The 25,888-nt window shown below is 40.5% G+C and overlaps 1 protein-coding gene across 7 annotated transcripts in view; it reads left to right on the top strand.

Annotated features, from left to right (window-relative positions):
- LOC108708756 (protocadherin Fat 3-like) overlaps positions 1 to 25,888 on the top strand; it is a 406,168-nt gene that overhangs the window by 358,648 nt on the left and 21,632 nt on the right. For all 7 annotated transcript variants that reach the window (XM_041582699.1, XM_041582701.1, XM_041582700.1 and 4 more), the window contains 9 exons: positions 1,871 to 2,260; positions 4,155 to 4,369; positions 5,690 to 5,827; positions 7,052 to 7,195; positions 8,924 to 9,121; positions 9,358 to 10,156; positions 18,066 to 18,200; positions 20,825 to 20,982; positions 23,772 to 24,240. In XM_041582699.1, coding sequence (XP_041438633.1) covers positions 1,871 to 2,260; positions 4,155 to 4,369; positions 5,690 to 5,827; positions 7,052 to 7,195; positions 8,924 to 9,121; positions 9,358 to 10,156; positions 18,066 to 18,200; positions 20,825 to 20,982; positions 23,772 to 24,240 — 2,646 coding nt within the window. The remainder of the gene's footprint in view (positions 1 to 1,870; positions 2,261 to 4,154; positions 4,370 to 5,689; positions 5,828 to 7,051; positions 7,196 to 8,923; positions 9,122 to 9,357; positions 10,157 to 18,065; positions 18,201 to 20,824; positions 20,983 to 23,771; positions 24,241 to 25,888) is intronic.

Here is a 25,888-nt window from a genome sequence, read left to right as displayed (position 1 = left end):
AGTCGGAAATGTAGTTGATAATTGAAGTTTGGCGCAAAGTTTTTGGATACAGACTTGTTTCATGGATTAGTAATGTTTGTAAGATGAGCAAGTTCATTCTGAAAAAGAACTTTAACTTGTATAAATTTATCATTAGAAAAAATGTTTTCCCTTGATCTTTCTACTCAAATGGAACTGCCATAATTGTTTGTTTGTTTGATGTTCCATGTCCTGGAATAACAAGAAGGTGGGTCCCATGCTGTATTAACAATTTAGTAGTAAAGATCCAAATTTTGAATAGACCCATCCAACCCTTTTGGATAACAGGTCCCATACCTGTATCAGCACTTTAAAGGGATTATTCACCTTATATTTAAAAAAAAATTAAACATTAAATAAAGCCAATAGGCTGGTTTTGCTTCCAATAAGGATTAATTATATCTTAGTTGGGCTCAAGTACAAGCTACTGTTTTATTATTACACAGAAAAGGGATTTTTTTTTTTTAAATGAGGATTCTTTGGAGATGTTTTTCCTTGGAGCTTTCTGGGTTTCCGGATAACTGATCCCATACCTGTGGGTCCTGTTATACTAAGAAGCTGTTGCGTATGGCCAGTTTTACAACTGTAGGCTATGGAATGCAGAATGGGGTCATGGTGTTCTCCTGGCCTCTGGTCAGATTATCCCTGGCCCTGGGGATAGACAACTTCTGTTTAATAGACCCTTTGCCATTAACTGGAATTAGTAGTACAAGTATGGGATCTGTTATCCAGAAACCCACAATGCAGAAAGATCCAGTCTCCCATAAACTCCATTATAATCAAATAATCCAAATTTTTAAAAATGATTTCCTTTGTCTCTGTAATAATAAAACAGTAACTTGTACTTGATCCCAACTAAGATATAATTAATCCTTATTGGAAGCAAAACCAGTACATTGGGTTTATTTAATGTTTACAGGATTTTCTAGTTGACTTAAGGTATGAAGATCCAAATTACAGAAAGATCTGTTATCCAAAAAACCCCAGGTCCCGAGCATTCTGGATAACAGGTCCCATACCTGTACATTATTTATCACAGGGGCAGAACGGCAACTCTTATGGGGTTATTTACTAAACTCTGAATGCAAAAATCACGAAAAATTTGTGATTTTTTTTTAGATAAAATCGGAAATTTAAAAAAAAAAATTCGGAATTTATTAAACCCTGAGGATGGAAAAGTCAGAATCTGAAAATCCGGCATCTCAGACCCTCGAGGTTGCATATAAGTCAATGGGAGAAGTCCCAATGATTTTTTGATGTGTGCTGGGGTTTCGTGCAATACGAAAAAAATCGCAAAATTCGGATTTTTTACCGCAAAACAAATTTTATGGAAAATGTAATAAATAAGCGTAAAAAAATCAGAGCGGATTTCATTGAAGTTTGTAGCAGAAAATATTGAGATAAATTCGGACTTTAATAAATAACCCCCTTAGTCTTAGGCTGTTGCTCTGTTCTTTCTCAGCCTATGAAACATTAATGCTGTATGGTGGAAGTGGTGGGAAGTGGTACTGCAGGTAACTGATTACTAGAATATTAATTTATTATTGTGATGAAGTTTGTCTTGTTGGCATTACTGTGACTATATTGTAGATGTGCATTTATTAAAGGTAGAAGAGAAAAGTAAACCTGAAAACCTCTAAAAATCAATTGGTTGCTAGACAACGTTGGATTTATTTTTGGAAATAAAATTCTCTTCCCTTTTTCACAAGATACGGTCCTTTATATTTGTGTTGGACGGAGACGTCTCTTCTGAGTGCTCAGTGTTTTGTTTGCTTATTGCTTGGGGAAGAAAAAGCCTTCAGTTCTTGAATTAAAGTGATTTTCTGGTTTGTTTTTCTGTTTTTTTCCCCAGGAATAAATAGAAAGGTTGTCTATTCTCTAGTGGACTCAGCCGATGGCCATTTCACTGTAGACATGTCTTCCGGAATCATCATTTTAGAGCAACCTCTTGATCGGGAATTACAGTCTTGTTACAACATTACAGTAAAAGCCTCAGATCTGAGCCCTGTCTTGACCTTGTCTTCGCTTGCCTTTGTGACGATAACAGTCCTGGATGTTAATGACAACCCTCCTATATTTGAACGGAGGGACTATTGGGTCACCGTTCCTGAAGACACTGCACTCGGCACCAAAGTGCTGTCTGTTTTTGCCGCAAGCAAAGATGTCGGAACGAATGCAGAAATCGTGTATAGCATTAGGTCTGGAAATGAGCATGCAAGGTTCTACATCAGCCCAAAAACAGGTTAGTTATAGGTATCCTCATATTGTTCCGCAGTAGTTACATTTCTGTCTCTATTTTTTAATTTTTGTTTCTTCTCCAAAATTTGACTGTAAGTAAAGCTGATCCAAGGTTTTGAAAGGTCTCCACATATTTAGAGTGTTTTGCCCATAGCAACTAATACAGTAGGGGTCAGTGGTGTAACTAGATACTACTGGGCCCCAAAGCCAATTAATTTTAGTTCTCCCAACATATCCAGAGCATGTCAAGTTTTACTAGTATATGTTGAAATTGCTCTTTATTTTGACCTCATGGGGCCCCCTATACCTCCTGGGCCCCTCTGCAGCCACAGGGTCTGCTTCCTCTGTAGTTACTCCCCTGGTAGTTTTCATTTACATTCACATGTTCAGTGAGCAAAGTGCAGTGTCCATGGTTTTTCCTATAATGCATAATTTTTTCCCAGAATCCCATTGTCATTGCACTCACTTGGGGGAGATGCATCTGACGCAGTTGTGGCCGATCGAATTAATCGAATTAAGCACATTTGTGCTTGAATTTTGTCACAAATCGAACACAAGACACAGAATAATCTCATTGTCCAATTAACATAATTTTCTGAGTGAAAGTGACACATGCAGCCAATTCTTTAGAGGTAGGTGCGCTAAGCCTATTGACGCAGGGTTCTGAGGGAACCCCGGAGCTACCGCTTGGTCCAGATGTGACAGCAGTTTCAAGGTTCCCTCAGCTCCCTGAGTCAAATAAAGCAAAAGAACCCAATGATCGCAGCTACTGTATACTGAATTACAAGGAGCACCTTTAACAATTGGAGTTTTACCTTCAACTGACTGCAGTGAAATTTTAGCAACCGCAACTGCAGTAGTGGACTTAAATGAACTTGATTACATTTTGGTAACCTATAATCCCCTACATAGGCAACTAAGGTTCAATGTTTAGCTACCTACATAAAGACTAACAAAAGACCACTGTTAAGACCAAAACGTTGACACTAGAATAAACAATTGGTAAGATACTGTATGTGAGTGCTCCTGGGATACGTGGATCTCAAACTCCAAGCAGCTGAACTTGTGGTGGTTATGGGAAATATTGGAGTGCTAAAATTTGCCTATATATATTCATTTGGCAGTTGGCCAAACCACCAGGTCAATTGTGAGCCATGTAAGATTCTTCAACCAGTGACTGCCTACATAAGCCAATGAGGTATCTGGTTGAAAAGATCTTGCAATATCTTCTGTCAGCAGGTCTCTTGTGAGCCATGTAAGGTTCTTCAACTTCCAGAGCCTACATGAGCCAATGAGGTATTCGGTTGAAAAGACCTTGCAATATTTTCTGTTAGCAGGACACTTGTGAGCTATGTAAGGTTCTTCGGCTTGTGAGTGCCTACATGAGCCAATGAGGCATCTGGTTGAAAAGATCTTGCAATATTTTCTGTCAGCAGGTCTCTTGTGAGCCATGTGAGATTCTTCAACCAGTGATTGCCTATGTGAGCCAATGCGGTATCTGGTTGAAAAGATCATCAAAAATATTCTGTCGCCAGCCCACTTGTGAGCCATGTAAGGTTATTTAGCTAGTGACTGCTTACATGAGCCAATGGGGTATCTGCCTGAAAAGACCTTCCAACATCTTCTGTCAGATGCCATTCTATTTTGGTTATTGAGTCCACTAAGGCTTGCACATGGATTAACACCATGTCACTTTTAGACCAAAAAAACAAATTGGCCAATAATATGGACCCATCTGTAGTTGCCTCACTATCAGCAAGAACGTGGTTGTCCTTGTTTAGCTCTCTGTTTGTACAAACGATGCTGTATAATTTGAAAGTACCGTGCTACGGACCAATGACTGGGATTTTATTACTTTATAGTTAATTATCATTACCAAGTCTTTTTTATCCTCCCAGGAGCCATTTCAGTGGTTAATACTCTGGATTATGAAAACTGCAAGCATTTTTATCTGGTAGTTGAGGCCACAGATGGAGGATCTCCCCCACTCAGCGCTGTTACGACAGTGAACATCAATTTAACCGATGTTAATGACAACGCGCCCGTGTTCAGCCAAGAGGTTTATAGTGCAGTCATAAGTGAGGATGCTTCTGTTGGGGATTCCGTAATTATGGTCAGTGTTACATCTTCAATTTCCAATGCGTTATTTTATTTCACTGCATAGTGTCGTTTAAGGATTTTTTTCTGTATTTTAATCGCTTTTTTTTTTTACTATTTACTTCCCCCACGGAGGGCCGCCAACGCCACATTTCTGCTCTTTAAAAGATCAATTTATTTTAATATTAACATCATTGAAGGAGGCTAAACATGTATTTGTATCTTTAACGTTGTCATATAAAATATAATGAAACCATTCATTGAATTATTGCTTTCAGAGGAGGAAATTGCATTGACACAAAAAAAAAACCGCAGCGGTCGTTTGTGCTGTAAAATGTACTTAAGCAATTTCATCCGCGAGTGTTTGTAAAATACTCTGAAGCATCGTTCATGCTGAGTATGTACAAAGCAAATAGAACTTCCAGCATCTGCCTGCGTATCTTCAGAAGATGATTTCAGCTCTAGACTATGCTCATTATTAATTAAAGGCTGTACAATATACAACCCTGATGAATTTTAGATGAACTTCTGCAATTACTATATTGGTGAGAGGGTTAGCGTTTGGGTAAGGGTAATTGACTAAATTTTTTACGTAGTAATTTGGGCTTCAAACCAAAAAGTCTTAAAATTTCTTAAGGGATCATTGATCACTGTTTTGTTCTGTAATGTAAAAATTCTGAGCTTAGAGGTAGGTAGATGCAGAAGTACTAGGTAGTACATGCCTAGGGAAGCAGAAATAAAACTGCCTATTCCTCTGATATTATACCCACTGTATTATGTTTAGGTAGCCCATGACCCATTAGGATGACCACCGGTTGGGAGGGTTCAGGTTGAAATTTGGGCAACCATTGTGGGTTATGGTTGGGTGCAGGTCAGACTGGGGAAGAACATTCCTCCATTGATCCCAAAGATTCCTCATCTTTTATCCAGAGAAGCACACAGAAGTGTACAGATGACACAGGTACAGGTCAGGTGCGGCTCCTACAATGTCAAAATTTAGCAGGTTAGGATTGGGTCCGGATTGATGTTTTTTTGAGTTAAGGTCAGCTGCAGGTTGAGTTTTTCCTGACCTGCACATTACCAGTACGTGGATATCAGTTTGGATAGATGGACCATCATACACATACCAATAACTGTACAAGATGAAGTTTCCTACAATATTATTGATATGTGTATGGCCAGCTTAGCAAATGCAGTGAGATATTTCAAAAATCCTATGGCATTAAAGCAGTAACCCTCTTCAATAGATACATCATTTGTAGGTATTATGTTGCCCTTCCTATGGTACAGTAGTGTATATACTGTAAAGCTTACTGTACGTTTTCCATTAATTCAGGTGTTTGCCGAAGACCTTGATAGCCCTCCAAACGGACGAATTGGCTTTTCCATTGTAAACGGCGATCAAGATGATCAGTTCATGGTTGATCCAGTTGTGGGCCTTATCAAAGTTAAGGACAAGCTGGACAGAGAAAAGGTAATGACCGTATCCCAGACAGAAAACAATTTAATAAATAGCACTTTACAAGTTTACGATTGCTTAAGCTGAATAGCCTATCTTCCTTAGAATATACTCTTGTTGGTCTAATGTTTCTTGGCGCTCCAAAACTTCAGTTTATGGACCCATAGTGAATTAACTTTGATGTACAATATGTTAATGTCCATAGGACCAGCTTGTTGACCAAATTGTCCAATGCTCTGGCTACAAGCTGGTTTTCCACCACAATTGTCCTAGTGTCTCATGCCCTCCTAATAGAAAATGACCTACTCAGACAAAAACGCATCACAATAACTTGTTGACCAATTTGTTCAATGCTCTGGTTACAAACGGGTTTTCCACCATAATTGTCCTAGTGTCCCCTGCTAATATAAAGTGGCCTACACAGACAAAAAGGGAGCACAATAGGCTGTCATACATCAGTGAAAACACCATGATGGTCATGAACCCCAGCGAATAAAGGTTTGTTAGCACTCACATCAATCCGGTAGGAATGCATCAAATGAAGAACAACGAATATAATGACCAACATATTACAAAGGGTCATGTCTACTGTGATGGAAACAGTAGTAAGATCATTCATCAACGAAACTGTTGTGAAAGTGTTATCACCATTGCTGAATGATCCCTAAATTTAACTTCATTCAAATGGAAGGGCAGGTTGGGAAGGGCGCTTGACCACCATGGATCTGCTCGGATATACAGTGGGTCTTAGACTGAAAGCTGTAACTTTTACAGGCTGACTCTTGGTCAGAATTGTTTGAATAAAACAATCCAATTGGCCAAAAAATGGCACAGGTGAATAATTTAATGGCATGGTTTATGGAAACCCTGTTTGTATATTTTTGATAACAGTTAAAGAAATCAGCAGTGCAATAGGCCAGTATCTTACCTGCTCTCAGATAATTAGTGACCTTATGGGCCCACCAAGTGGGACCTTCTTCCAACATCTCTTCTTATTTATGGAGTAGTTGTATCTGGAGTCAAGTACCTTGAATATCAATATCTAGTGTTTCTCTGTTCAAAAATAAGACCCAGTCAACTTATTATTCTCACTGGTAGGAATAGACACACAGTACTAATAATATTAAAATGTTTGCTGATACAGGTTTACCCAGAGCAATTAATTCATTAATTGTTGATGGCATGTTTCTTTGGACCATAATTGCTTCTTCCGCTCACTATTCACATTTTTCTTTACAGGTATCTGGCTACTCGCTCCTCGTTCAGGCAAGAGATAGCGGCGTCCCTCCATTGTCATCGACGGTGACTGTGAATATTGACATTTCCGATGTTAATGATAACAGTCCTCAGTTTACCCCAGCCAATTACAGTGCAGTTATCCAGGTCAGTAGGACGTGGGACAAAAAGTTACTTCCATTTTTAATTGTTGTGATGGATAATGAATCTTGTTGACCTTCCAAAAGCATTGGGAAGGGTTTGCTGAGAATTCTGGGAACTTATGGGTCTTTAAAACTCAACCAGTTTATAATGGAAGATACAATAGATAGTGTCAAGAAACGGGTGGAAGGTTTGTTGATAATAATACTTGTTTTGGTATATTCTATAAAACAAGAACATGTAGTATACGCCCCATTTATGAACATGCACTAAAGACCACACAAATCACCGTGTTTTTTATGACACAACCTCTAAGCTCAATCACTAACTTGTCACCAAAGCAGTGAAAATGTGTTTTTCCCTGGAAGGCAAAATAAAGTGGTTGATGTTAGGTTGAATTCCAGTAATGGTGTCTGGCCCAAGGTAGCAAAATATTCAATTTCCTCTGTGTATATGATTGATCACATCAGATACGTAAGATAAAGAGCTGGCTGCCGGCCATAGTGATTATGGGCAAATAAACAGAATCTCTGGCGGATAGCCCTCTTCTGAGACACAACCTTGCCTGTGAAAATGAATGAGATTGTCATCTTCCCTGCAAAACATGATCAGATTGTGCTCCCGTTTGTTATGGAGAAACTACATTTGCTTGGTGTGATTTGGCAATTAGAAATAAATCTTAAACCACAAAACCATCTGAAAGAAGATCAAGTTTATCTACTGGTTCTTTTATACCCGTTACATGTAGACTCACGTTTTTGTCATGGCTGCTAGACTTCAGCTCCCAGAAAGCTCCTTTTTCTTGTTAAATACATCTGATGCTATCATTTTTAATCTGTGCGTCTTTACTTTATATTGTTGGTTGCCCATAAACCTTCTGCCTCACTTATGTTCTATAAACATGCTGTGTTCTCCTTCTCTGAGTTGTACATAGAGAATGAAATCTCTCCCTACTATACCTGCTATCTCAAAGTCACACTCCCTTCCCAGAGACTATTATCCCCACTGTTACTATAGGCACCATCTCTCCCTACTATACCTGCTATCTCAAAGTCACACTCCCTTCCCAGAGACTATTATCCCACTGTTACTATAGGCACCATCTCTCCCTACTATACCTGCTATCCCACAGTCACACTCCCTTCCCAGAGACTATTATCCACTGTTACTATAGACACCATCTCTCCCTACTATACCTGCTATCCCACAGTCATACTCCCTTCCCAGAGACTATTATCCACTGTTACTATAGGCACCATCTCTCCCTACTATACCTGCTATCCCACAGTCACACTCCCTTCCCAGAGACTATTATCCACTGTTACTATAGGCACCATCTTTCCCTACTATACCTGCTATCCCACAGTCACACTCCCTTCCCAGAGACTACTATCCCACTGTTACTATAGACACCATCTCTCCCTACTATACCTGCTATCCCACAGTCACACTCCCTTCCCAGAGACTATTATCCCCACTGTTACTATAGGCACCATCTCTCCCTACTATACCTGCTATCCCACAGTCACACTCCCTTCCCAGAGACTATTATCCACTGTTACTATAGACACCATCTCTCCCTACTATACCTGCTATCCCACCAAGATATCTGACATTATTTCTTCACTTCAATTGCCTTTCTTATGGTCCCACAGTGATACCTATTCAGACCCCTTAAAGACAGTGTTAGAAGCAGATCTATTGACTGACACATATTTTCCATTTGTTTACCAGGAGAACAAACCAGTTGGAACAAGTATATTACAGCTTGTGGTGACAGACAAAGACTCTTTCCACAATGGACCACCTTTTGTGTTCTCTATCATAAGTGGCAATGAAGATGGAGAATTTCTTTTGGACCAGAGTGGGGTTTTGCGATCAGCAGTTGTTTTCCAACACACCATTTCAGATGAACATCTTCTATGTGTACAGGTGATGAACATGTTTTACTTTTAGATTTTAAATGTGGTTAAGGGATGAGACTAAGATACAATGTTGATGTAGAAACATTGATCTAAGCATGATTTTCAAGCCCAGAAACACATTAGGCCTTGTATTTCAAACACTTCATAATGTTCTATTGATTTTTTTATATTTTTTAATCTTTAATCTATAGCTAGTGTAAAGGTGTAATTGGTTTTTTTTTTTTCTCTTTCTGTATTTAACAGGTAAAAGACTCAGGGAAACCAGCCTTGACTTCCCAATCCTTTCTACATATCAGAGTAATTGAAGAGAGTGTCCATAAACCCTCAGCTATTCCACTGGAGGTATATATTGTCACCATGGAAGATGACTTTCCAGGGGGTGTAATAGGCAAGATCCATGCCACAGATCAGGATATGTATGATGTGCTCTCTTACAATCTAAAGTCAGAACAGAAAAGCTTGTTCAAAGTTAACAATCATGATGGCAAGCTTATTGCTCTTGGGGGACTCGATGGAGGCAAATACACCCTAAATGTGTCCGTGAATGATGGCCGATACCAAGTATCGATAGATGTAACTGTTCATGTGGAACAGTTAAGACAAGAAATGCTGCAAAATGCAGTTACTATACGTTTTGAGAATATCTCTCCCGAGGACTTTGTTGGCCTTCACATGCATGGATTCCGTCGGACTCTCCGCAATGCGGTCCTCACCCAAAAGGAAGACAGCCTCTATATTATCAGCATTCAGCCAGTGGCCGGCACAAACCAACTCGACATGTTGTTTGCGGTGCAAATGCAAAGCGGGGCCTTTTATAAACCTGCTTATTTGATTCAAAAGCTTTCAAATGCAAGGAGACATTTGGAAAATGTGATCCGTATTTCTGCTATCTTGGAAAAGAATTGCTCTGGATTGGACTGTCAGGAGCAGCACTGCGAGCAGACGCTGTCTATAGATTCCCATTCGTTAATGACGTACAGCACAGCGAGAATTAGTTTCGTCTGTCCACGATTTTATAGAAATGTGCGCTGCATCTGCAATGGTGAGTGATGTTATATAGTGTCTTTTCATCTCCAGGTGGAGATTCTTACAGATAAGGGTGACTCTTAATTTTCTTAAGGGTAGGGTGGGCTGATATATTAGTATGGGGTTTAACAGTCAGTGAACCAGAGACATGTTAGTAGCCATTTACTTTAATTTAGGTAAAATGTATACACATATGGGAAGAACGTCATAGATAATTACCATGAAATTATATAGTGTTTCCTAGATACATCTTTTCTTTTTTTATGTGACTAATGTTGAAAAGAGGTCTCCACTATAATTGATGACTTGAACATATCTAGTAGAAGTAAATCTAGAGCAACTGGACTTGTTGAGATTATTCAGCAAATCCAGTTGCTCTGGATATACTTCTACTAGATTACACCATGACCTGGATGAATGAAAACCTTCATAAACAAGTTGAAGATGATGGTTTCAATATGCAGTATCTAGTAGAATTAAAGGGGTTTTTTACCTTTAAGTTAACTATTAGTATGATGTAGAGCAGGGGTGTCCAACCTGTGGCCCAAGGGCCGCATGCGGCCCAGGATGGATATGAATGCGGTCCAGCTGGAAGGAGAGAGAAAACTAAGAAAAGGGAAAAGGAAGAAAAGGGAAAACTAGAAATAAATGTATGAAAATACAGAGAAAACAAGAGTGAAATAACATGTTTTGCTCTCTAAGTCCAGACACATTAACCACCTCAGTCTGTCGTCTTGTTAGGAACAGGCCTACTATGCCAGGTTGTAGCAATGTGGTGACCTTTGGAGTAGAGAGGATGGAGGACTCTGCCAATTGCCCAGTTAGTAATAATAATATAATAATAAGTCTGTTTAATATCCAGGTGTCCCATATTCCAATGCATAGCTCCATCTGGTTATCCAACTGGTATTGTAGTTCTTTTCTGTGTATTTTCTTTAATTTTACAAATCAAAAGTGTTTTTTGTATTTCATGTGTGGCCACAGACATTTTATCTTTTTCCAAAGTGGCCCAGAGAAGCCAAAAGGTTGGACGTAGAGAGTGATATTATGAGACAATTTGCAATTGGTTTTGATTTTTTTATTATTTGTGGTGTTTGAGTTATTTAGCTTTTCATTCAGCAGCTCTCCAGTTGGCAATTGCAGCAGTCTGATCCAAAGAGTCCAAAGTACCCTAGTAACCATGCATTGATTTGAATAAGAGACTGGGATATGAGAAGGAGATCGTCTCAATAGAAAGATGAGTCACTGCCCCCCATTTGAAAGCTGGAAAGAGTCAGAAGGCATAGTAATTAAAAAATAATAACTAAGATTGGAAAGTTGCTTAAAACTGGCCATTCTATAACATACTAGAAGTTAACTTAAAGGTAAACCACCCCTTTAAGTCTAAAGAAACTGGACTTCCTGAGTTCTCTTGAAGACAACTCAGAACAACTCATCAATTTACTAGATGCTGTATATCATGACCTGTATAAATGAAAATCCTCATAGACATGATGATTTGAACATTTGGACCATTGTGGTAAGGACTTGGATAAGTTTTTAGGCACAGAATGGATATTTGTTTAATTGTAATGTCAAGCCTAAATTACCTTGGTCTGTGATAGGCTTCATTCTATGCCTTAAACTGGCCATAGATTTATAAATAATATTGCTAAATATTGGTACTTGTAAGGTGGCCCACCAATCCAGACTAATATCCAATTACTATGGATATCGGATGCTTCAGGATTGGGCAGGTTTGGAAAGTTTGCGTGCCAATGCTCTATATTGTCCAGGGCATGGTGTATCAACAGATGAGCCACAAGCTCCTCTTCTTCTCTAAAAATACATTTTGTATTTCTAGAATATATCCTAACATGAAATGATTGAAACTATATACAGTTTGTATAACAGTAACAGAAGTAGTATTGATGTTTCATGGTGCAGGTGATGACTTGGAAATTTGAGGCCCCGTTGAAAGAACATATATGCATTATTTAACTACCTCCAGCTCCAGGGCTTCCTGTTGGACAGGAAAACAAAATGTTCAACTTGCTTTGCTCAGCAGGAAAAGCCACACAAAGCAAATGCTGCCTTCTCAATCCGTTACTGGAATATGTAATGTCCATATAATGTTGACTTTGGCACACAGAGAGGGAAACCCACTTCCTTAGGTTTGCAAGGACGATGAAGTCTTATCTTCCCCACAATTCTCACAGAAGACTCTTTAAGTGTCCCGTGGAATTTGGAGAAACATAATAATTGTTGTGCTGCGGATTCCTGTGCTGCTGTTGATGATTGCTGGTTTCTATCTTTTTAGAAAATCAGCATAAAACTGTGGTAGCCGTCTGGGTTCAATTAAAGGTGTAGGGCTACCTCCAGTGCTATAAGTAGATCTGCAGATGTGGAACTATTGTGTCGTCATTCATTATGTTTGCCGAGGTGGGGGGTTAGGGAGGTATATTCTTGTTCTCTACAAATGGTAAACAACAACCCTTGGAAACTCTTTGAAGAACACTTGAGCCTAGATCAGTGATGCCATTGCAATGCAATTGGTTTTCTGTCATTCTCTGTGACTTCAAGGTTTATTTTTCTAAAATACAATAAGGTTTTTTACATTGGTAACACTATAGCTAAGAGCAGGCTTCAAAAACACTTTCCTGCTGTTATTAGGTTGAACGTGTATTGGGAGGCATAAGGGTTTTCACTGGAAATGCAGCCATCGTTGTGGCCACTCAACTCCTCGACTCAGTCTTCTATTTGCGCTTCCTGTCCATGCTGTGGACCCACATCCATCTTCTTCTGTCAGGGGGATTTAGAAGATGATTTAGACATTTACACTGCCTTATATATATACTCATAGATTCAAATAGTCATGGGACAATAAACATTTCTAGACAAGCTCAGACAAGGAAGCATATCTAATACTGATGTCTGTCTTGGAAATGAAGGACCTGCTTTGATGGGCCTGACTGTAGTTTCAGTTAACCCCAAAATGGTCTAGGTGGTCATCTTTAGATATTTACTTTTTTTCTGGGGGCATTAATGTGGGTATAACAAGAGTATAGGAATACCTTCTCTAACTTCACCAGTTCCTGATGAAAACCCAACAATATTAATGGAAGAAAATTGTGGTCAGCAGACTTACAATTCTTTCTATTGCTCATATATCTAATGTGTTTTATTCCATTACTTATCCTAACCTGACTGAGAGAGAATTTTCAGAGCAGAATCCAACGGATTTAAGGAATGGACCCAAGCTAATCTTATTTTGCCGTGAAAGTGCCCTCATAAAACCTTGTTAGCTTTAAATCCACAGCCACTCTAAGCACACTGTTACATCTTCTAACGACGTTTAGCAAAGACACATGAAAATATAAATTAACCCTAATCTAGAACATCTTGCTTTGATTTTTTCCCACATGCCACAGATGGGCTGCATTGAGAAGAATAAAATGCGGGTCATTGAATTCTACTTAGAGCGTAAAGTTGTGCAGATTGTTTCTTTATGGTGTTCTGCATGGTGCTGAAATGACTCACATCTGCTTTTTACACAGTACAATATTGTTTTGTTAATTTGCATTCTGTATTTTTAGTAATTATTGCTAGTGCTGCCATGCTCTACCCTATACTCTCTAATCAAAATTGTAATTTAATTATGAGAAACAAGAATGAAACAGTAGGGGAAGCTGTTGCTTAAATAGAAAGGGAGAATTATTTCAAGGCAAACAATGCAGTTGTTGTGGGCCCCCAAATCCAGAAATAACTGCACTGGCCAGAAGTCACCTTGCTTAAAATATAAACTCCCAACATCCCTGGAAATTGAAGGTTCGCCAAAAATTCGGCACCGGCGAAATGTCACTGACAGCCATTAAAATCTATATGGGCGTCAAAAATTTTTTGTCATGCAGCTAATTTTTTTTTGTCACATGTCGAATTTTTTTGATGTGCGTCATTTTTTTCGCCATACAACTCTATGGGTGTCATTTCCGTGGCGAAAAAATTCGCACATCCCTACTGGCCACACCAATGGACATGTCCTTGCACTAAAACTGTTCTCTTGAATATCTCTAAGAACTAAGGGGATATGTATACATATTTTATACTTTCAGTCTCATTTATAAAAATGGGTGACCTATCCAGGTAGACAAGTCATGGCTGTGTAGATTTGGTTGTACATGTCCACCTGTACATTAGTCAACTATCACATATATGGCCACAATGATCCTCCACCCGTGACGCATTTCGTTTTTCTACTATGTACAAAAAGTTGTATGTCCTCTTGACCTTGAAGTTCCACTTCCACTAAATGCATTGTTCTGTTTTGATGTTCTAGTTGTGGTTGTTCAGGTTAGGTATCTATCTGATATCGCCTGCTCAGCTTGGACCAAATTAGATAAATGCAGAACTCAGCAATATTGAGGTGTTTGGGGGTGAGGTAGCTTGTTTCAGGAATGGTATAGAGACATCCAGCCAATTTGCTGTAGAAGGACCAACAGGCTATTTGACCTGAGCAAGTTCCTGAGCAAGATCCTGAGCATGCACCTGCTGCCCTGCTGTGTTGGAGGATAATTCAAGCTCAGCAATGGGCATACTGTTATTTTACATTTGGTGTAATGTAATAAAAGGCTGGTTTAGTAACCCATAGCAACCAGCAGTTATTTGAAATCATACATCTGTATGGTTACTAGACCAGGGCAAATGTTGGACTTTTTATTACATTACCATGCTTATTTACAACCTTAGGAACCACAATGCTTCAGGGCATTTATATAGATAACAAAGATAACGAGATATTTTCTTTAAGCGGATTCCAATAACTGGATACCAGTAAATCCCCCAAAGTACGATTAACAAAATCTGTTCAGCAGAGAGATTAGTGAAGATATAGACAGAGATTAGTAAATGGCATCCTACAATAATCCAGACCTGAGTTAATAGTCTATCTTACTTTCTTCCATTTCTTGTGTCAGGCTGAGCCACAGGTGAGTGGCTTACAGGTAAGAGCCTAGGTGCTGTGTAACATGGAAATAGTGGGTATTTAAGGTGCTGATGCACAAGAGACATGTTGTTGTAGCGTGGAAAGATTTATTAAAGTAAATGCAGGCAACACAACTGGTTATTTGCAAGAAAAACAGAAGTCCTTTTACCGGGTCAGTGGTCAGAGGTAGGCTGCAGACAAGAGTGATCCAAAGAATAGGCAAAAAGGTCAGGACTGGCAGCAAACTTGGAGAGTCCGGTAAACTGGCCGAGGTCAGGGGCAGGCTGAAGGCAGAGAATGGTAGAAGAGACAGACCAGGGTCAAATACCAGGAGCTCCAATAATTAATGGGAGCAGGGAGCAGAGAACCAGGCAGGACAAGGACAGGAACAAGGCAGGAATCAGGCACAGGAGTCACAGGAACAAGGAGTCACAGGAACAAGTAGTACGCTGGATCTAGCTTGGGAGCTTCAATGATCAAGCACCGGGGTATCGTTTGCAACAGGCTTATAAATTGCGTGTATAGTTCAGAGTTTGATCCCAGGTAGCTCCTGACATCTTGATCTTTCTTCTCAAGGTCTTTGGGTTCATAGAAAAAGTCTTGAACTGTGGATGTGAGATGGTTGATGTCTGTTCTTGCTTTGGCTCACAGCAGTATATGCAAGTTTCTTTATCTTCTGGCACCCCATGAGGGGGCACTAAAGCCCTATTTCAGCTTTATGTAAGGATGAATATATCAGAATCATGCACAAAATACCTATAATTATCAGGGCTGTCTTTATAGGTGGTGAGGCTCAAGTAAGACCAAGGATGGACCATTTGGCTCTTCAACTATTCTTCTTCACATACTGTTGCCGTTCTACTAACCCCCATTGTTTCTACCTACAGCTGCAGGGCCACACTATTTACATCTTCCCTGTCATGATTATATGGCCCTTGTTTATTTTTAACAACACAAAGAAAAACCCAGGCCAAATGTGACGGAGGCTTTATCTCTTGCCCGTTTCTGATTTAGCTTCAAATGAGCCCATTTCTCTAATCCATCCAGAGAGTTTTATTCTCAAGGCGAAAATCTCAGTAGAAAACCTCAGCCTGTCAGCCCCTGAAGTACTCGCTAAAGACCTCATCTAGATTGGTAACTGAACCATGTCATTTCTGAAAACAGTAATTTCCCCATTTCCAAAGAAAATATATCTTTTATTGTAATATGAGGCCAGCCTTGCGCTATAATGGCACTTATTTCCACGGTAGCTTTCCTTCTCAACTATTGTAATTGATTATACAGTAACTTGTAAATATCCCTGCCAGATGGCACTCATTTGAGTAAATGATTGACTGTATATTTTTCCTTTTTTACATGGCTGACTGCAGTTTATGTATTTTACCTGTTGGAAATTTCGTTTTCTGGAGAAACGTTCACACATATAAAAATCATTTTTGCTTTTGAAATCAGAAAACACCAATTAACTCTTATGAGGCTGAGAGCAATTCAAGGGTTGCCTCGCAGGCACGGTACATGTATTGCTTCTGACTGCTGCTGAACTGCAGCTGCCAATAAGCTCTTCCAAATAGTGAAGTTTGTTTTTATTCAGCATCTTCCTACTGCCCCTTTACTCATTCTGTTACATTAGGTTTATGGTGGCACAATGAATGTGGAAGACTGGGGTCCTGAGTTTGATTCTGATCATGGCATGGGGTTGCAATGGCTCATTTATAATTAATAGGCTCAGATTTCCACCTACTAAAGGATAACTTAAACAATAGGAGTTGTGCAACCTATTGGCAGATCACTAACCCTGTGGTCCAAGGTAAATTCCTTTAGGGAGCTGCCTCTCCATGTTTAACTTACCAAGTTTCCTTTGTGCCACCTTGCTTTTTACTCAAAACTCAACTCAATACAGTATTAGACTGGGGTGCAGCAGGCTAACAGAAAGCCTTGGACCACGGACCCACTGAGCAAACCTTTTTTCATTCCTTAAATTACTCACTCTTTCACTTCTCTCACTCACCATCTTCATTCACGTAACACTCATCTATCGTTTCTGCCATGTGTCCTCCCTCGAATGATTTGCGGGTCAGGAAAAACTCAACCTGCACCCGAAGCATTGTAGGACCCATGTACAACCCGTACCCACATCTTCACACTCAGTATCCTACTTCTGTGCGCACCTCTGGTTCCAAGACAAGAAATCTTTGGGAGCAGAGGAGGAGTGTACTTCCCTAGTCTGACCTGAACCCTAACCTGCAGTGGTTGGCCAAATTTCAACCTGCCCAACAGGCGGTTAACCTGTGGGTTTCAGGTCAACCCACACATCACTACCACCATCTCTCATACATGAATGGCCATGGTATAGGCGTATAAGACCCCATGGTTGGGTGAGCAAGTGGGACGACTGACACCTGGGCTCATTGGGAGTTTTCTGGTTGTGATGATGAGCCAGTCCAACGCTGGTATTATATTGCCCATGTGACCATCTAATTGCATCATACCATCATCCCTACCCTCTCATGACCAGGTGGTCTGCACAGTGTTTGCTTTTTGTTTTGTGCCAATTAAATTGCAGATAACTAGAAGCCATAGGGGCTGTAAGTACATACCCATGTCCTGCTATCATGCCACCCCCTTACCTGGCACCCTTTTTCACTCAATTGTCTCTTCAGCACCGACACAACAAATCTGATTGCAATTACAAAGGAATTCTGGGAAAGAATATTGCTTTGGATAATAATCATGGTGACGTGCACAAATATTTTAGTACTTTGCTCTTATTTAGTTGGTGGAGGGAATACTTATTTATGTGAATAAGTTTCAGCTCTAAACATAAATTACAAAAAACTTAAAGGGAACAATTAATTAAGGAGGTGGGTGAAAATGCAAATGCCAGATGGAAAAAGACCTATGTGACTAATTCATTTGAGGCTTTTTAATGTTCCTCATTTTAATATAATATTTTAAATTCTTCTAGGTGGGCTTTGTCCAGGATCTGCCGATCCCTGTATGAATAAGCCGTGTCCTGAGGATATGCAATGCATAGGGTATGAAGTGAGCCGGAGGCCTTACATCTGTCAGTGCCCACCAGGCAAGCTTGGAGAATGTTCAGGTAATGCGTCATTAACAGCAGGGTCTCACCTCATTATACTTATACAGTATATGCCACTGTATACTCATTGAGAGATCTTGTTTGCTTTACTTTATTGCCCTTCCTGCTCTATTTCTCCTACTTAATGATATTAAGGGTCTAGTTACACCACTCGCTTGAGCAATGAATGACCCACAAGCATCACCACTTCAACACGAGATGATTGTGTTCTGAATGGCTTATTAATAATTTGCTATGCAATGAGAGCCCTAGAGCCCGACTTTCCTTGAAAACAGTTACAACACTTGTGCTTGTTTAGTCACTGACTGCAGATGTTTGGGGGATAGTATAGTACCATGTTAGGCAATTCAGGGCTTTAACTTCATATTTACAGAGTAGAAATTAATACAAGCCCTTAACATTAGTAAGATTACCAGTTAAGATATAACATGTTATGTTCTGATTTTCTACAATCATAGACGATAGTTGGAGCAATTAGGGATTCAGCGAATCCAGGATTTGGTTTGGGATTCTGCCAGAATTCGGTCTTTTTCAGCAGGTTTCAGATTCGGCTGAATCCAATCACCTGATTCTTAAAATCACGTGACTTTAAGTCACACAAACAAGGAAGAAAAAACTATTTTAGCCACATAGTGGGCACAAGGTTCTCTTTGCCCCTACCTTGCCATAAATTGAATATGCAAATTAAGGTTCAAATTCAATTTGTTATTAGGCCAAATCTTTTTCAAAGGATTCTGGATTTGGATGAATCACAAAAATAGTGGATTCCGTGCATCCCTATGAGTAATATCAGCTGCTGAAGACCAATATCAGCTGTGATTCATGTTGGGGCTTCTTTGTGACTGAAGGTGCTAGTGCAAAGTGTATTTTTATGGTTGCAATGGTCATGTTTCAACCCACAATACAGTCATTTTCCCCGTATCATTGCAAGCACTCTCTAAGTAGCATCCACATGACAGACAAATCAAGGGTGGGGATGGATTGACTTCCATGGTGCCAAGCATGCAGCATCAGTAATGGTATTAGTGTCCAATATGTTTGCCACAAGTCAAGTCCATGGACGCTACCTTCTAGGGAACCTACTAGTGAGGTCCAGGCTGGGAATTCCCTACAGCATATTGTGTATGTATTGCAGTTGTGCTCAGTCGCTGAAGGGGAGCATTGGCACTGACTGCAAGTATGGGTACAAGTACCTTTATGAACATGAACTTATGCTCAATTTTTGTTCTTGCATGAGCCCTATTATTGGTTCCAGCAAGTTTGCTTGGAATCAATGTTTCTTAAGAATAAGTGACATTTGCAATGAAAGAAAGTGTTGTTAGTAGAAATTAAGGAGTATATCATGCTTGCAGGGTCAGACTGGACCTCCTATGGCCCACCAGAAAATCTGCCATCTAGGGCACACTGTCACGAGAAGATGGAGGCAGTGCCACATGTTATTAGGGGGTTATTTAAACCTATAGTGAAAATTAGAAAAGGCTGGTTTGAAAAGACCTAGCCTGGGATTGAGTAGGGCCTAGGGCCATCAGAAGATCATCTGGAGATCTTGCAGGACAGTCCAAACCTGCTTCTTAGGGCATTAAGGAAAGAGAACCCAACCAATCAATTTAGGCACAGAGGAAAAAAAGTTCATAGACTACCAGTCTGTTTCTGACCTCAAGGAAAATAAAACATTAGATCAAAGCATATTGCTGTAGAGAAGGGGTGACGGTAGGGATAACAGAACAAGTTCTATGTGTAATAATCCAGTAGTAGGGAGAATAGGGCCATACGCAAACCATATTGTTCTGGAAGAGACACCACGTCTAACTTTGCATGAGATACAGTAGAAAGGTTTTCTCTCTATAAACTTTCAGATCAACTGACGAAACCTTTTCTATATACACAGTAGAGTGTGGACCCCATGACACATGCTTATTTTTAAAAAATGCAGTCAATTCAAAGGCCTGTTATGGCTTGAAGCACCAATGGTAGCCCCCATTAATTTCTGCTTTGCTTTTTTATTTTATTAATATAAATAAAAGCTTTGGAAAGCGACCTCTAGGCACACTAATGATCCTGCATCCATAAAATCACAAGACATGTACAGTGATGGAGACGTAGCATGATTAATGGCTCTGGCGAGGAAGGCCTGGTGTAGAGGCAAGAATAAGTCACCTGCCTTGCTTAGATCAGGCACTGCTATCACTCAAGGGTACTCATCAAATGTACAATGTATTTGTATTAAATTTACATAATGAAAACTGAATTGTATTGTGTTTTAGTCCCTAAGCTCGGGTATGTGACAGCAGCACAGAGCATGTGTTGGGAATTAGTAGAAAAAGATGGGGAGCTACAGGGGCAACTTTAGGGGCAGAAGGCTGTAGTTGCCTTGGACTGGTACAGAAGCCCAAAACACAATGTGTTGCATTTCTAGGCTACTTCTTTGTTGAGTTCCAGTTTTCCTTTAAACCCTGAAGATCTTGAGTGTCCCTGTTATTATCAGTAGTTTTACTGAGATGGAAAATCTATTGTTACAAACACACAGCCGCGCATCTGGTATGTTCTGGGTCTGCTAAACAGACACATTGGAAAGAAAGCTCTGGCCCAAGATCTGTAATCTCTCTCTCTCTGTGTTGTTCCAGGACATACCTCTCTCAGCTTCTCTGGAAACAGCTACATCAAATACCGAGTCTCGGAAAACAGCAAGAAGCACGAGTTCAGTTTGGCCTTGCGGATGAGGACACTGCAAAATAACGCCATTATCATGTACACCAGGGCCAATCCGTGCATGATTCTGAAAGTAATTATTGTTTTATCTGATCTAGATCTTAATCAACACACCCATAATCTCCTGCTGTATCGGTTTATGGTCAGTTTTGTAGGCGATATCAGAAAGTGGGTTTAGTTCATTAGGATGTAAGAGTATCCATTGTGGGACAACAGAGTAGTCTTAATTGTGCCAATTTAGGGAAGGGCTGAAAAGGCATTTGCACTGTGCCCCAAGCACTGGAATGACCCAAGAACAAGTTGAGGGACAATTGTTGTTCAGATGTTGGAGGGTTTCAAGTTGAGCATCTCTATTATACCAAAGCCTCAGGTCTTAACCACCTCCCATGGCTTCCACCATGTGGAGGTGATGGACATGGAGAAACAGCCCCGTAGCTTCTTTTCAATTGTGTGTTTGTCTCTTGTGTGTGTATTTGTGTGTATATAATTGTGGCCTGAGTGCCATCTCAGACCACCCAAGACAGTAATATCTCCATCCATTTGTCAAGAGTTTATTACAGTGAGATGGAGCAAGGCAACATGCATGTGCATCTATAAATCTACATCTAAATGATGTGTCTTGGTGTAGGGATAGGCTGTGTACATGTATGTGTCTTGGTGTATGGACAGCCTGTGTACATGTATGTGTCTTGGTGTATGGATAGCCTGTGTACATGTATGTGTACATGTATCCTAATTAAAAGAAGGTGTCTAGTCCGTGTGCCATATTTCCTTGGGAAATCATTAGCCGGCATATGGAAGGGGTGGTCTCCTCCCTCACAACATCTGCTGGTGAAATGGAAAAGGTTGAGATGTGTAATGAGATTAGAGCATCTTGGGCCGGGATCTTCATTCATCACCTTCAAGATCAGTCAGAAATATCCTTTTTTTTGTTGTTGTTGCATTTTCGCTCTTCTTGGCGGGCAGCTCGGGCGCCGCAATACCCAATGTGGTTCTACTTTTGCTTATTAATACTTCATCTCCTATTCTGGCTGGAGTCACCAGTGCTTGGAACGTCTCCCAGTTGGGATTCGGGCTAGAAATAAGCAACATTTTAATTAGATACACCAGCCATAAAGAGTCCATATGAAATGTAATCTCTCCAAAGGCTCCCCTGTTGCCGTGTACCCATGAAAGGGAATAATTTTTAATGGGTGTTTAATAAACACAGATGATATCCAGAAGCTGAAAGGAGTTTAACTGACCTAGTTTCCAAGCCTGTATACAATCAAGCCTTATGTAATTGATTAATGCTCTGTCTTATTAAGTGTCAGAATGAGCCGAGGAGCTTTGCTCAGTCACCCTTCCATTGCAGAGCTGCTTCTTTGTAGCACATTGTGTCCTACAGCACAGCAACATCAAAATGATTAAACATTCCCAGGCACTTATACACTAGGGTTCCCATCTTCATTTGTGTGTCATGAGACGCTCCACAACCCTGACCATGCAGCGCCACCTTTAGGGGAAATTGGGTAGTTAGTGTTTTATCCATGCAGTAATATTTGTGGAGACTTTATTTGTAGATACAACATCTGATAAAGCTGGGCATTTTATTAATCTACTCTCTAAAGCCATTTATAAGGGGCTTATTACTATAGTGCTTATCCTGGGTGGTCCTGCAGCAGAAGAATTGACGGGCAGTTGGGGAAAATCCCTGTTTGCTCTCCTAGATGCACCCAAAAACCCAAACCTTAAGGTTAATTAAGGTGAGATTTGGGATGGAAATGTATTTACTGATCTGTATATTACTGAAACTATAGCTTATATTATGGTTAATGAGCTAAGGGGTCCAGCCTGAAGGCCAATTAGGGGTAAATTTGGGGTGAGTGCTTATTAGTGCCCTGGGTACCCCTGGAACTATAGCAGGGTGACTGTTACCACAATGTTTCTATATATCTGTAATCTTGTTATGAGCTAAGGGGGTCCAGCCTGAAGGCCAGTTAAGGGGAGATTTGGGGTGAGTGCTTATTTGTGCCCTGGGTACCCCTGGAACTATAGCAGGGTGACTGTTACCCCAATGTTTCTATATATCTGTAACCTTGTTATGAGCTAAGGGGGTCCAGACTGAAGGTCAGTTAGGGGTAGATTTGGGGTGAGTGCTTATTTGTACCCTGGGTACCCCTGGAACTATAGCAGGATGACTGTTACCCCAATGTTTCTATATATCTGTAACCTTGTTATGAGATAAGGGGCCCAGTCTGAAGGCCAGTTAGGGGGAGATTTGGGGTGAGTGCTTATTTGTACCCTGGGTACCCCTGGAACTATAGCAGGGTGACTGTTACCCCAATGTTTCTATATATCTGTAACCTTGTTATGAGCTAACGGGACCCAGCCTGAAGGCCAGTTAGGGGGAGATTTGGGGTGAGTGCTTATTTGTACCTTGGGTACCCCTGGAACTATAACAGGGTGACTGTTACCCCAATGTTTCTATATATCTGTAACCTTGTTATGAGCTAAGGGGGCCCAGTCTGAAGGCCAGTTAGGGGGAGATTTGGGGGGAGTGCTTATTTGTGCCCTGGGTACCCCTGGAACTATAGCAGGGTGGCTGTTACCCCATTGTTTCTGTAACCTTGTCTGTGTATATAATAAGTCCCACCCTTGCATTTCTCTCTCTTGGAAGGAATATGAACGGATAATAAATATAAGTTATAAATAGGGTGCATGTTCTTCTTCACATGCCGCACTTTGTTTAGCTTTTGCCCGTCCAGCCGCCTTCTGCTCTATCTCCGTCTGCTCCCCCAGCCGTATAATTCACGCACACGTTTGCTTTCCGCATATGTACAAATTCACACTGAGACACATTTTTTACATTCTCTTCCTCAGATCGTGGATGGCAAGCTGTGGTTCCAATTGGACTGTGGCAGCGGCCCAGGAATCCTGGGAATTTCTGGCAGGACGGTTAACGATGGGAACTGGCACTCGGTTTATTTGGATCTCAATGGGAATTTCACAAGCTTGTCCCTGGACGACAGCTACGTGGAGCGGCGCAAGGCCCCGTTCTACTTCCAGACCCTGAGCACCGACAGCGCCATTTATTTCGGAGCTCAGGTGCAGGTGGAGAACGTCCGCAGCCTCACCGACAAAAGGAACACGCAGGTCCTGGGCGGCTTCCAAGGATGCCTGGATTCAGTTGTCCTGAATAACAACGAGCTGCCACTTCAGAACAAGCGCAGCAGCTTTGCAGAAGTGGTCGGCTTGACTGAATTAAAGCTTGGCTGTGTTCTTTATCCTGACGCTTGCCAGAGAAAACCGTGCCAGAACGGAGGCAGCTGTACCAACGTGCCATCTGGTGGTGAGTAGCTGCTACTGCAAGCACAAACAACTTTACTACAGGTATAGGACCTGTTATCTGGAAAGCTTGGGACCTGGGGTTTTCCGGATAACAGATCTTTCCTTAATTTGGATTGTCATACCTTAAGTCTACTAGAAAATCATAGAAACATTAAATAAACCCAATAGACTGGTTTTGCCTCCAATAAGGATTAATTATATCTTAGTTGGTACAAGCTACTGTTTTATTACTACAGAGAAAAGGGAAATCGTTTTTTAAAAATCTGGATTATTTGGATAAAATGGAGTCTATCCGTAATTCTGAGCTTTCTGGATAACGGGTTTCCGGATAACTGATCCCATACTGTACTATAGGAGCTGATTTATTTAAATAGGATTTTAAAGTGTCAGTGTCTCTTTTTTTATTCTCTGTGGAGTCTCCTGAAACAATGTAGCAGAAGGCATCTGATTAATACACCTAGAGGACATGTGCATCAATGCTTCAGGCACTCATCCCAGAGAACAAAAATAGGTAATTAATGCACTTACTAGTGATGTGCGGGCCGGCCTGATACCCACGGGTCGGGCAGGTTCGGGGTGACCACACACTCTTCTTCCCGGGTGGCACCGTCAAATACCAGCTTCCGACTTTGTCTTTTATTTATAGATGCTGCACCTGCCCCGCCCCTTTTGTGACATCATCAGCGGGGCGGGTCTTTAAAAGCAACCTGGTAGTCGGATGCGGGTGGGCGCGGGCTAAGTTAGGGCAGGTCAGGGTCGGGTGAGGATCGGGGAAATCCCGACCCGCACATCACTAGCACTTACCCACTCAATGGAATCCTGTAGTAACTAACACCCTGAACATGTGATAATTCCAGGATTCACGCATAGGTGCAGTGACAACATAACGGACAAACACTTGTGCAATTGCATTCGTTCTGTTGTATCAGGTGCGATTCTTAAAGGGGTGGTTCACCTTTAAGTTAACCTTTAATATGTTATAGAATAGCCAATTTCCAATTGGTCTTTATTTTTTATAGCTTTTATAGTTTTTTTTTTAAATTATTTACCTTCTTTTTCTGACTTATTCCAGCTTTCAAATGGGGGGTCACTGAACCCATCTTAAAAAAAATCCTCTGTTAAGATACAAATGTGTTGTTATTACTGCTTTTTATTCTCCTCTTTCTATTCAGGCCTTTCCAATTCATATTCCAGTCTCTCCTTTAAATCACTACATGGTTGTAGGGTATTATGGACCTTAGTGATCAGAATGCTGAAATTACAAAATGCTGAATAAAAAGCCAAATAACATAAAAAAACACAAATAATAAAAAATGAAAACCAATTATCCCTCTCTACATCATACTAAACGTTAATCTATAGGTGACCAACCCCTTTGTTTTGTTTAATGGCAATTTTTAGAGAGTGGCAGAGTCTTGGGTAAAAATGATTTCTCTTCTTGTACAATTTGGATAAAGACTGGACAGACATATCGGTTCATGGACAAAACTCCTGTGTTTTCTGATTAGTGGCCAAGTGCCGCATTTGAGGATCAGGAAGATTAATTCAGCAGATATGTGTGTGAAGCAGTGGATGTTGCATGTATCAAGAGACAAGGCCAAATGATCAGATATTTACATGCATTCCAACTTAAATCCATTGTCAGACTA

The sequence above is a fragment of the Xenopus laevis genome, chromosome 2L (assembly GCF_017654675.1).
Source record: "Xenopus laevis strain J_2021 chromosome 2L, Xenopus_laevis_v10.1, whole genome shotgun sequence".
Taxonomy (NCBI): Eukaryota; Metazoa; Chordata; class Amphibia; order Anura; family Pipidae; genus Xenopus; species Xenopus laevis.
The sequence above is the reverse complement of the archived record's forward strand: the minus strand, read 5'-3'. Positions and strand labels throughout refer to the sequence as shown.